This window comes from Cricetulus griseus, chromosome 3 (assembly GCF_003668045.3).
Source record: "Cricetulus griseus strain 17A/GY chromosome 3, alternate assembly CriGri-PICRH-1.0, whole genome shotgun sequence".
Classification (NCBI taxonomy): domain Eukaryota; kingdom Metazoa; phylum Chordata; class Mammalia; order Rodentia; family Cricetidae; genus Cricetulus; species Cricetulus griseus.
In genome coordinates this window covers 13,754,605-13,766,935 of record NC_048596.1, presented here as the reverse complement: position 1 = coordinate 13,766,935, position 12,331 = coordinate 13,754,605, and the positions used below count along the sequence as shown (strand labels likewise).

The 12,331-nt window shown below is 42.3% G+C and overlaps 1 protein-coding gene across 1 annotated transcript in view; it reads right to left on the bottom strand.

Moving 5' to 3' along the window:
• The window catches only part of Cfap43 (cilia and flagella associated protein 43), a 108,002-nt gene that overhangs the window by 34,011 nt on the left and 61,660 nt on the right, over positions 1-12,331 (bottom strand). Inside the window, exons 12-18 of the mRNA XM_027407056.2 lie at positions 11,426-11,529; positions 9,583-9,723; positions 8,207-8,379; positions 6,779-6,928; positions 4,908-5,038; positions 2,603-2,762; positions 221-307 (exon numbers count right to left, since the gene is read on the bottom strand). Of these exons, the coding sequence (XP_027262857.1) occupies positions 221-307; positions 2,603-2,762; positions 4,908-5,038; positions 6,779-6,928; positions 8,207-8,379; positions 9,583-9,723; positions 11,426-11,529 (946 nt within the window). The remainder of the gene's footprint in view (positions 1-220; positions 308-2,602; positions 2,763-4,907; positions 5,039-6,778; positions 6,929-8,206; positions 8,380-9,582; positions 9,724-11,425; positions 11,530-12,331) is intronic.

The window sequence follows — 12,331 nt, the reverse complement described above, 5'->3', positions numbered from 1 at the left end:
AGGCACATCACAGAGTGTTAATTCATGCTTTGCAAATACCCTTTCATAGGCTGGGCATAGTGGTGCACACCTTTAGTTCCAGCACTCAGGAGGCAGAGACAGGTGGATCTCTGAATTTGAGGCCAGCCTGGTCTACAGAGTGAGTTCCAGGACAGTCAGAGCTACACAGAGAAACCCTGACTCAAATAAACAAGCAAGCAAATAATAAATGAGTAAATACCTCTTCCCTTTTTTGTTGGATCCAGGAAATTTCCTTCTTAGGACCCATGACTAATTCCTCTTGTGATGAGTCCAAGCTCAGCTTTTTCTGAGAGAGATTAGGAGGGAACAGACAGTTCTTAAAAAATGTCAAACTCTCCTCTCATCTTACTTCACATGACTTCATCGACCCCTTTGTATTTGTCTCACTTAAAACTAACTCCAGACATGCGCCTGCCTAGAGGAAGACTTTAATCCTCGTACCTCTGCCACTGAGAAAATAAAGACAGTTTAGGGACTAACTGTTGTGGAAATTAACTGTGTAGAGGCATGTTGCATTTGTTTATGCTGTGGAATATTTAACTGTGTAGAGGCGTGTTGCAATTGCTTATGCTGTGGAATATTTAACTGTGTAGAGGCGTGTTGCATTTGTTTATGCTGTGGAATATTTAACTGTGTAGAGGCGTGTTGCAATTGCTTATGCTGTGGAATATTTAACTGTGTAGAGGCATGTTGCATTTGTTTATGCTGTGGAATATTTAACTGTGTAGAGGCGTGTTGCAATTGCTTATGCTGTGGAATATTTAATTGGGTAGAGGCATGTTGCATTTGTTTATGCTGTGGAATATTTAACTGTGTAGAGGCGTGTTGCAATTGCTTATGCTGTGGAATATTTAATTGTGTAAAGGTGTGTTGCATTTGTTTATGCTGTGGAATATTACTTTAGCTGTGTAGAGGTGTGTTGTGTTTGTTTATGCTGCATTTGTTTAACTATGTAAAGATGTGTTGCATTTGTTTTACCTTGCCTGCCTAAGGTACCTGACTGGCCTAATAAAAAGCTGAACGGTCAATATATAGGCAGGAGAAAGAATAGGTGGAGCTGACCAGCAGAGAGAATAAATAGGAGGAGAAATCTAAGATCCAGAAGAAGAGAGAAGAGACCAGGGAGAAAGAGGGGGACATGCCAGGGGCCAGAAGCTAGGCAGCTGTCAGCCATAGAGAGCAGGAAAGACGTACAGAAAAGGTAAAAAGCCCCAAGGCTAAAGGTAGAAGAGAGAAACAGGTTTAAGTTAAAAGAGCTAGCAAGAAACCAGCCTGAGCTAGGTTGAGCATTCATAACTAATAATAAGTCTTTGTGTCATGATTTGCTGGTCCCCACACATCAGACACCAAGCTCCTTGTCCCTCTCTCCTGAGTCCTCTTGCCCTTTCTCTTTGCAAGAGGGCACCCTCTTTAAGTCTGATCTTAGCCAACACTGTTGTATCGCTCATTCTTATTTCATGAATAGCACTGTTCACTAATCAGTTGTTTCTTGTCTGCTTACGTAACCATCTCTCTGAGTACCAGCAGCCTCACTGGAAGGGAACATCAGAAAAGGAAAAGAAAATGTCTTCTCCATCATGGGTGTGTCTGTCCTAGACTAATACTTTGTAGATACCCAATATATTTTTTGTTGAACCCCTTTCTATTCCATTGTGATAGCTTTTCTGTTGGGGGTTATATATTTTCCATATATAAAAATATAATAGGCAGAAGCAGTCCAATCTCCGAGTTTGAGGCTAGCCTGCTATGTAAGCAAGTTCTATGCCAGTCAATGCTATGTAATGAGACTTTGTCTTAAAAAGCCAATCAGGCCGTGCATTGGTGGCACATGCCTTTAATCCCAGCACTTGGGAGGCAGAAGCAGGAGGATCTCTGAGTTTGAGATCAGCCTGGTCTATAAGAGCTAGTTCCAGGACAGCCTCCAAAGCCACAGAGAAATTCTATCTCGAAAAACAAAAGCAAAACCAAAAACAAACAAAAAACCCCAGTCAACTCATAACTGGTTGTAAAAAGTGTAAAAAGCTCCATTGCTTCAGCAGGCCCATGTCACTGTGTGAATGTGCACGAGGTGTAGAGTTTGAGAGTAGACAAGTGTTTCAGTGGCTTCCTTCAGCTACTTATGGTGTTTTTATATGTGAGTGCATTACAACAAAGGTCATTTTTATTTAATTTTAAAAAGTATTTGTTGAAGAAGCAAACAAATATTGTTTTCTAGCCAAATGCTTCCTCAATCATGAATATGATATGAAGGTAGAGAGACTGCTTTAACCAAACACACACACACACACACACACACACACACACACACATATATATAATATATATAATATATTATATATATATATATATATTTTTTTTTCAACCATAAGCCCAGACCTTATGGTTTAAGTGAAATTTGAGATATAATATTTGTGATCATTTTAAGAAAAGCTGCGTTTTCTGTCAGATATAGCTTATATTCTAGTTGAAAAATCACCAGGCATCTGCATAAGAACAAACAGCATTAAATACATGCTTAAGGAAAACTATAACCTGAAAACTCCCATCTTATTTATAAAACGGGAGAAAGCAAGCTAGCTACATTGGAGGATTCAGATGACTCTTTGTCTTCTTGCTCCACATCTTCGGAAATTGTTGGTGCAGCTAAATACTTATTTTCTTTTTCCAGTGTGTTGCTCAGAGTGGTTGTTAGTTGCTGGTAGTGTTCAAAGATCTCATTTGCTAAGCTTGCTCTAAGCCGCCTAATATTAGAGACAGGGAGAGGGAAAAGGAGAAGACACATAAAATCAGTTTCAAATAATCACATTTGGCAGTGTTATTTCCATATAACTACACAAAGAAACATGGGGAAGTTCTCCATGGTGCCCTTTAGTCACTGGGCCTCTATTTCTCAGAAGAGGACTCTTTCATGGACTTCTAAGAACACAGGCTCCTGACCCTTCTTGGGTGGTCTTTCCTTATGTGGCCCTCCCTCACCCAAATGACCTTTGGCCACCTCACGGAAAAGTCACTGCTCTAGCTGAGCCCCCAGAATGCACCAGTCTTCATCACATATATGATCTCATTATTGGATCTAGCCCTCATGGCCCAACCCAAAAGGTTTTTTCCATGCTACACACCAGGGCATCTAGAACTTCATGCTAATATATGTGGCAGGGTTTGGGAAAAACATTCCTGGGTCTATTGACTCTGCTGGTTAGTTTTTGTTGACACCTAGGAAAGGGGACCTCAGTTGAAGTGCCTCCATTAAACTGACCTATGAGAATATCTCTGGGGAATTATCTTGATTGCTGATGCAACAGGCCCCAGCATATAGTGCCATCCCTTGGTAGGTGGCTCTGTGCTGCATATCCAGGCTGGGGAGGCAAGCCAGCAAGCAGTGTTGTTCCAAGGTTTCTATGTCAACCTGCTACCTTGAGTCTGCCTTGACGTCCCTCAATGATGGACTACAATTCTGTAGGCTGAAATAAACCTCCTCTTCCCAAGTTTCTTCTGGTCATGGCATTTATCAGGGCAACAGAAAAGCAAACTGGGACAAGTGCTGACACTCTGAGGCTGGCAGAGGGAATGACACCCAGATACAGATTTCTAACAAGTTCATAGAAGCTATGGACCACCACCCTTGAGTGACACTGTGTTAGACAAGAGTGGTCCTCAACCTTCCTAGTGATGTGAGCCTTTGATACAGTTCCTCATGTTGTGCTGACCCCCAGCCATAAAATTATTTTGTTGTTACTTCATAACTATAATTTTGCTACTGCTATGAATCATAATGCGTGAATAATTGATATATGGGATATCTGGTATGTGACCCCCACTGACTTAGAGTTATCACTGAAAACCTATGGGTCACAAGGCTCACAAGTCTCATAACACAGCTTTGTTTAGTGTGGGAGCTCAGGTGGCCTTCCTTTTCTAAATAGAGCTCCTACACTTGTTTGCTGTCGTCCGAGACACTGTTTAGTCATTGACTATAAAGGACATGTTATGACTTATTTAATGAGATGCAAATTTCTGTTTTATTCAGGGTTCTCATGTATGAAATGGATGTGATGATGCATCTTCAAATGGCTCCCCAAATTGTTACTGCACAAAGTCCCCATAGTATTGAAGGTTCCCACCATGCTACCAAGGAAGGCTGTGTTTGAAAAGTACTGTTGCCAGAGGGAACTAACTGCATGCCAGTAGATGATGTCCATCAGCAGCTCCCAAAAGACAACATTTTGCTGGGCGGTGGTGGCGCACACCTTTGATCCCAGCACTCAGGAGGCAGAAGCAGGCAGATCTCTGTGAGATCAAGACCAACCTGGTCTACAGAGTGAGTGCCAGGACAGGCTTCAAAGCTACATAAAGAAACCTTGTCTCAAAAAACAAAACAAAACAAAACAAAAACCAACCAAACAAAAAGACAACGTTAAAGTCCAAGCTCTCTTTTGGGTGTCATGTTGTTGACACAGGGTGAGCCAATTCCTAGAGATGGTGATTACTCCCTCTAGAGCAAATGCAACCAACCAATCCAGAGACCATACTCCGGACAACTCCTGGGGGAGGGGGAGCTCTCACACTTAGGGCCATTGTTTCTTGGCTACTAATAGCCTCAGGATCAAGTTCCTACAACAAGAAGTAGCCCCTACATCTCAGAACTTGATGACCTTACCCATCCCAGCTCAATCTATCTTTCTAGATTCTTCTTTTGGAAATGATGGCTCTGGACATGTTTCTTTCTCAGCATCCTTATCCACCCTGGGGCTTCCCACACGGCTCCTGCAGCAAGCAAGCCTTCTCCTCTCAGATCTCTGTGTGTAACAGTCTATTTTCTGAGAAACTGGCTTTCTGAATTTTAAACACCTTACCACATAACCTTGCTTACTGTGCACCATACGTACTTCCATTTGAGGTAGACAAGGGTGCCGTCGTCTTTCCCATTCAGCAGGATGTGCTGTCCATCCATTGACATCTTTATGTACTGGATCCCACACCCCTGATAAGAATGGCTCCGACACCGAGCAAATGTTTCCTCAATAGTTTTAGGAATAAAATGGAGAAATTATAAATTCAGTCATCCAGCATTTTTTTCTAACATGGTCACGTCTACTTTCTCTTATGGGTATTTTTTTTTTTTGTATTTCTAGTGACATTTTAGCTGGTACAGAGGTAGTTCTTGATAGTATACACCACTTAGAACCTCTAGTTCAAGGCAATATGGATTTATTTCCCCACTACTTTGTGGAATTCGGAAGGACAGGGATCAGAACCAGAAGCTTGAACCAGGCAATCAGACGCTCTGTCAGTGTCCTGCTGAAGGCTGTGTGGTTAGGGGAGGGACTTCCAGCAAGTGCAATTAGGATGCCTTCATGGACCAGGAGGGATCTGTTTTGTGTAAAGTGGCTTTGTGTGATGGGAAAGGTGCTGAGAAACTCACAGAAGGAAGCTAACATGCCCTGGGGGTGCTAATTAAACCAATTAAGTAATCCAAAGAAACATGCCTCTGCTGTGTTGCCCTACACGAGACAACAGTTTAAGCTCTTTTAGTAAAACCAACAGCCTTTACCCTGGCACTCAAGCCTGATGCCTTTCCATGTACCTTTCTGAATGGACAATACATCAAAGTAGTTAAAAAAAAAAAAAAAAACTAGCAGTGAGTCTGGCACAAAGCTCTTCTGACTCCATGGCTCAGCAGTTCCCTCAAAAGCTAGGAATACAGCACCCCCACGAGCCTTATATTTGTGTAAATATAAGTTTTACACAAATTGTAGAATAACATATATACTATGAACTTTGCTTTTCTACGTACCGATCAATATTTCTTGAGAATTTTTCTGTACTGCTACGCAGAGCTTTCCCTACTCTGCTTCAAGGCTGCACAATAGTCCATGTTTTACTTATGTATTGATTTGTACCATAACTCATTTAGTTACTTAGTCTTCTATGAATGAAGCTTAGGATTTTTTTCTTTATTGGCCTGATGTAGCATGGAAAAAAAAATACCTAGAGACTGATATTGGGGTTCAAACTTCAAGCTGAAGATCGGAAAAGCAAAGCAGCTGGCCACTAGCTCTTACCTCTATATATGCTCGGACCAAAAGGATGACTCAGACTGCTCCCAACGTCATTGCTCCTTAGGTTCACTCAGACTGCTATGCTCTCCTCAACATGGCTAGAGACTCACTCTCAGACTGAATGCCTCTACCTTTTATATTTCTCAAATCCTGAGATTAAAGGCATGAGCTCTGATTCACTCTCTGGTAGCCCAGGGTTTTCTTGAACTCAGAGATCCATCTATTTAATGATGAGTATGTGTGGGTACGTGCCCAGGAGTGCAGCTGCTGGTGGAGGTAAGCTCATAGGATACCCCTGAGACAGAGTTACAGCCAGCTGTGAAGCACTCAGCCCAGCTGCTGGAACCACACGGGTCTTCTGCGAGAGTCAGCAGAGCTCTTAACAACCCAGGAGCCATCTCTCTGACCCCGCCCAATATAGCCCAATATATTTTTTAATATATTTTTAAAAACATTTATCTTTGTTTTATGTGTATGAGTGTTTTTGTCTGCATGTATGTATGTGTACCATATGTGTGTCTGGTGCCCATAGAAGCCAGAAGAGGGTGCCAGATCCCTTGGAACTGGTTGTGAGCCACAGAGTGGCTGTTGGAAACTGAACCTGAGTCCTTTGCAAGAGCAACAAATGCCCTTAGCCACTGAGCCCCCTTTAACACCCCTGCTCTAGCCCCCCACCAGAGGTTCTTTTTAAAATTTACCAGACTGAAAATGTCTCGGATGCAGAAAAAGCCACACTTGGCTATTGTCTGGAGCCATAGTCCATGTGAAGACAAATAGATCATGCCAGGTCCGTAATGTTTGCTTTGAACTTTTTGGTGTGGCTTAAGGACATAAATGCCAGTGTGCATCTGCCAATCAAAGCAGAGAACAACATTGTGGAGAAGGATCAGGCTGGTGGCAACTTTGGTTTTGCAGGTGTACGTTAACATGAGTGGTCAGGTTCAAGTCCCAGAGTACTGACCTTGGAAATAAGCCTGTACAGGACAAACTAGGCACCCGTGTTTATACCCTGTATTAATTAGGTCTCTATAAATAAAATCTGGGTTTGACGGCCAAGGAGCGTATTTATTTATTTATTTTGGTGTTGGGGTCACACTCAGGCTCCTCTGCATAACAGACAGGTACTCTCAAGCACAGATCTGCCCCAGCCCAGGAATAGCCTCTTTATATGTAATTCTGCCATTAAGGATCCAAGCCTACACCCAGGGTCTTTGTTTTCAGCCATCATTTTATATACCATCATGCACAAATCAAAATACAAGTCGTCGATGTCCTCACTGCTGCCCCATGCATCCCCTTCTCCACGTCACAGATGTGACCCTTCCTTTTGTCTGAAGTGTCCTTCTCAACTCCATCCCACCAATCCTAGTCCACTTCCCTGCCTCTGCCCTCCGTCCCCAGGGTGCACGTGCTATTTTTCCCTGTCTCATCCCTCAAATCTGACTCATCCCTTAAAGTCTAGCATAAATATTGCTTCCCCTACAACAGTTTTCTCGAGCTTCCATTACCGCAAACAGTCTCTTCTTTTTCTTAATTTCTGTGTCTAATACCAGTTACATGGAGAGAGAAGAACTGGGAGAAGGTAAAAATAAGCTAGAGAAGCATGGGATCGAGTCCCCTCCTATCCACCTGAAGACAGGCATCGGTGGAATGCTGAAAGGCCAAAAGCTGCAAGCAAGACACTGGGCTGGTGTGTGCAGCAGGGCTTGCCCCAGAATGGAAGAAATTTGGAGAGATGGAGCAACATGACAGAAACATAGTTTAAGTATTTTGTGTGATTTTACTTAGGGCCTGGGTATAAAGTTTTACTGAAAATTATCTACCTCATAGCCACTGACTTCTATGGAACAGATCTAATGCCAGATGTTTTTTTTTTTTTTTTTTAAGACGATAAACAAACACCCTATCACCTGCATGTTTATATGTCTAGAATGAGTCTGTGCCCCAAGTGTGAGGTCACTCAGTTGAATTCATGATGGATTAAACCAATGACTCCTGTGTGTCTAACTGAAGGTGACGCTGCTACTATAATAAAGCCATTTGCTGGTTGAATTAGTCGGCTGAGGAAGCCAAGAGGATCTTGTCTAATTGTTAGAATCAGTCTGGATTGCTGGAGTCTGGCGTACCTCTTCAGGAAGCAGATAGCTACAGATGTATGGCACCTGGCTGCAGAAACCATAGATCTTGTTGCTTTCAAAGCTCAGCACAGCGGAGGACAGAGAGTGCTCCACCTCATACAGGAGCTTGTGGATGAGTTCATCATGCAGTCTTCCTCGTTCATCATAAAAGTTATCAGAAACTAAAATGAGGAAAAGAGCAAAGCCCACATGCACCCGAGAGTTCACTTGGGCAATCAGTAGACACAGTTATGAAATGCAAAATAAAAATGTAAACTGTTGATTAATAGGACAGAAGCTATTTGGTGATTTAAAAAACTGTTCAATTTACCTCAACCAGAGATACTTAACACTGATAGTCAGGAAACTATATTTCATAGCCTTTCATTTCATAAACTAGCTTAAAGATTAACATTAAAATAAACATGATAATACCAAGATTCTTTTTTTTTTCTTGACTTTTTTTTTTATAAAGATGTTACTGGCCTCACACTTGAAACAATCCTCCTGACTCAGCCTCCTGCATGGTGAGATTACAGGCCTGATCTTTCTCTCCCTCCCTCCCTCCCTCCCTCCCTCCCCCTCCCTCCCTCCCTCCTTTCCTTTTTTATTTGAGTATTTGAGGCAGCATCTTACTATGTACTTTGGTTGGTCTAGAATTTGCATATAGAGCAGGCTGTCTTGGAATTCACAGAGATCTTCCTTGCCCTGCCTCTAAAGAGCTGGCTTCTTAGTTTTTTAGATTCTTAGTTAAAGCATAAAAGAACTTTGAGGTTGTTTTTCTTATTTTCTGTAATTCTATATTCGCAAAATTTCTAGCTAGCTAGATTTGTCATCTGAGACAAAAAAGAATATTTGTTTCCTCAGGTCTTTTAATCCAGTGAGCTGGTTTTATAATTCTAGGTAGCTACACTGTAAAACATCTGAAATCAGCTGTATTTAAAATGGCAGAACAAGAGCCATCACAAAAATTACTTGACATTGCAGCTGAGCTTGTTTCTTTTCTTTTATTAAAAAAAAAAAAGTCAAATAAACATTCCTGAGTTCCGAGGCATGGAGGAAAGTCCACATTTCACACTGCTTAGTGACAGCCCCCACCAGTATTCATTTTTTGATTGTTTGTTTTGGGGGAGTTGAGATAGGGTTTCTTCATGTAACAGCTCTGACTGCCCTAGAATTCACTTTGTAGACCAGGCTGGCCTCGAACTCACAGAGATTCATCTGCCTCTGCCTCCCGAGTGCCGGGATCATGTTTAAAGACTCACAGAGGGCAGCCACTTCACCACCTCTTTGTCAGAAGAATACCAAACCAAAAGAAAGTAGAAAATAACTACAGCAGCTCATCTGGGCCAGGCAGAAGGGCCGGGCTGCCTGCTTTGTGTCACCTTGTGATAACGTGATGGGCAGGGTGAAGTATTTCAGCCTGCTTCTTCCTGTTTCTGGAAGTGGGGACAACACCAGCACTTCTACCACATCTGATATTGGGAGAGACACCGTGGATATCTGCAGAATGTCTTTGCTGGTCTCTGAAAGGGAATGGGCCATCGGTTGAGTTTAAAGAATCCTGAGTCATTCTAATTAAGATACAAGAGGTTCTACTTTACTTCCCCTTAATTCTCAACATGGTCTTTTGTTAATATTTTGTACACACACACACACACACACACACACACACACACACACACACACACACACCAAGTTGTCTTTTCATGTGTCAAAATAGACACACTATCCCTCACTCAGCCCCTAGTAGCAAACTTTATTAACTGATTTTTACAATGGGACATTTCTGATGGACTGGGAAGGTATTTTTCTGATGAGATGTCTGAAATTGTATTTTCCAGCCAGGTGGGTTTAGTCCTGCTTGTGCCCAACAGGAGTGTCTTCTGGGGTCTGCCATCTTTGTCCGTCTTGTCTGTCCCCTGTGTGGTCATGTCCTGGCTCTTTGAGTAGCTGTGCCAGCCAGTTCCCGGGTTCTTACACTGGGCAGTCTCACACACCCACGTTCTTGGCATCTTGACATATGTCATGGAAATTCACCTGATACGGGTTTGGCCCTTGGGAAATCCTGCTCGCTGACCTATGCCAAGCCAATTTCTTACCTCTCACCCAACACTGGACAGTACAGCCAATTTCTTCCTTCTTGCAAGGCACTCAACAACATGGCTTCCTCCTTCCATAACCAGGAAGACCTCGAACAGCCCCGAAAATTCTGTTGCAATGACCCCATCCTGGGTGTTACTTTGTCTTTCTCTTATCTTTTCTTATTTATTTCCATCCTCTCCCTTCATTTCCTGGCATTGCTGGGATGCAAGGGTCAATCTTGGGTCCCATCTGTGATTTTGAGCCCATTAAGACAACACATCACTATCACTGCTTTCCGACTCCTTGTGTTCTCTCTGATGCCTTCTGCTTTCCTTGCTCTTGACAGTTGTCACACAAGCTTTCAATCTCTGTAAGCTTACGGCATCATCTTAGCAGGTACTGACTCTGTTTTCTCACCCGTTCCCTCCATGGCCCATCTGTCTGTCTCTTAGGAACACCTGCTGACTGAGCAACACACAGGGGACTCCTGAGCCTGGCTAACCCACACTTGTCTGAACTTTCACCCATTTTGTCTTCCTGGAGCTGTTTCTGGGAAGGCTGGTGCAGGCCCCTCACTACTTGGAACATCCTGTGTTTTCTTCACCGCTCCAGACTCTGCGTCTAGTTTCAGTGAGAGGTGAGGAGGATTTCTGTTGGATTCCTAGCTTTTCCTCTCCTTATAGTATCAAAATGTTTAGATAATTCACTAATTCATTCAGTAGTTGATAGAAGACTTCTTAGCATCAATTATATCAGACAACTCTAATAGTCCAAATTTCTCTAAATATAATATGGGAATTTAACTGCTATTTAAAGTATTATTTTTCAGAAAAATATTATATATTTATGTATATATATATAATTGTTTTTATGAGGACTGGAGAGATAGCTCAGTGGTTAAGAGCACTGCCTGCTCTTCCAAAGGTCCTGAGTTCAATTCCCAACAACCACATGGTGGCTCATGACCATCTGTAATGACATTTGGTGCCCTCTTCGGGCCTGCAGTCATACATGCAGACCAAACAATGTACACATAATAAATAAATCTTTAAAAAATGTTTTTATGATAATGCAAAATCTTAACTTAAATTCTTTGTCATAAAGTGATCCAAATTTTAAACAAACAAATATGTTGTAGCATACCGGTGTATCCGAAAACCTGAAAGGATTTTGAGGGTCTGGCATCGATAACAAAGATGTTTCCCTCCACTGTACCGGCTAACAGGAAAATTCCTCGCTGGTCATAACTAGGAGAGAAGAAATCAAATGTCCAGATTATGTTTGTTTCATCAGCTTGGTGCTAAGTGAGCTTGCAGGATGTCTAGCCACAGAAACACATTCAAAAGCAGCTATACTTGCAGAGAGTGGCATTTACCTATGTGTTCCTTTATTTTGTGGTGCTGGAGTGGAACTGTCTTATGCATGCAAGGCAGCCCATCTACAATTAGGTTCCGTCCCCACCAATAGGGTTTGTGACTTTAAAATATTCTCTGACCTCATAAAAATCTACATCTAATGGGAGGGAGAAGGGAACTGGGCTTGTCATGTAAAACAATCTTGTTTCTAATTCAAATAAAAAATGATTTAAAAAATCTACATCTATATGCTGAGGTAGTCATTCCCCTCTGAGCCAATGCTACCTCCAATTTAACATACAAATATATAATCAAGAAGACTCAGGAGGGCCAGAAATGTCGCTCAATGGTAGGGGGCTTGACTAGCATCCATGAGGCTTGGGGTTCAATCCTTAGAAAAAAAAAAAGAAAAAGGAAAAAACCCAGCATCCAGCCAACCAAAAAAACGCTCAGGAAAAGACAGGAAGATGTCTCATGGTGATGAGTGTGACATTTCAGTACCTTACAACAGCCACATGAACAAAGGGGAGGAAGACAGTGAAAGATTTCCACGAGTTCCTTCAAATAGAAAAGTGTAGAATATGAATCAGCGGGGAAAAAAGGTCTGGGAAACGGTGGCCACACAAGAAGACATAATGCAGAAGAGCAGGAAACCAAGAGGGAAGTCACTCCAGCTTCCTCTGTGCTGGAGCCC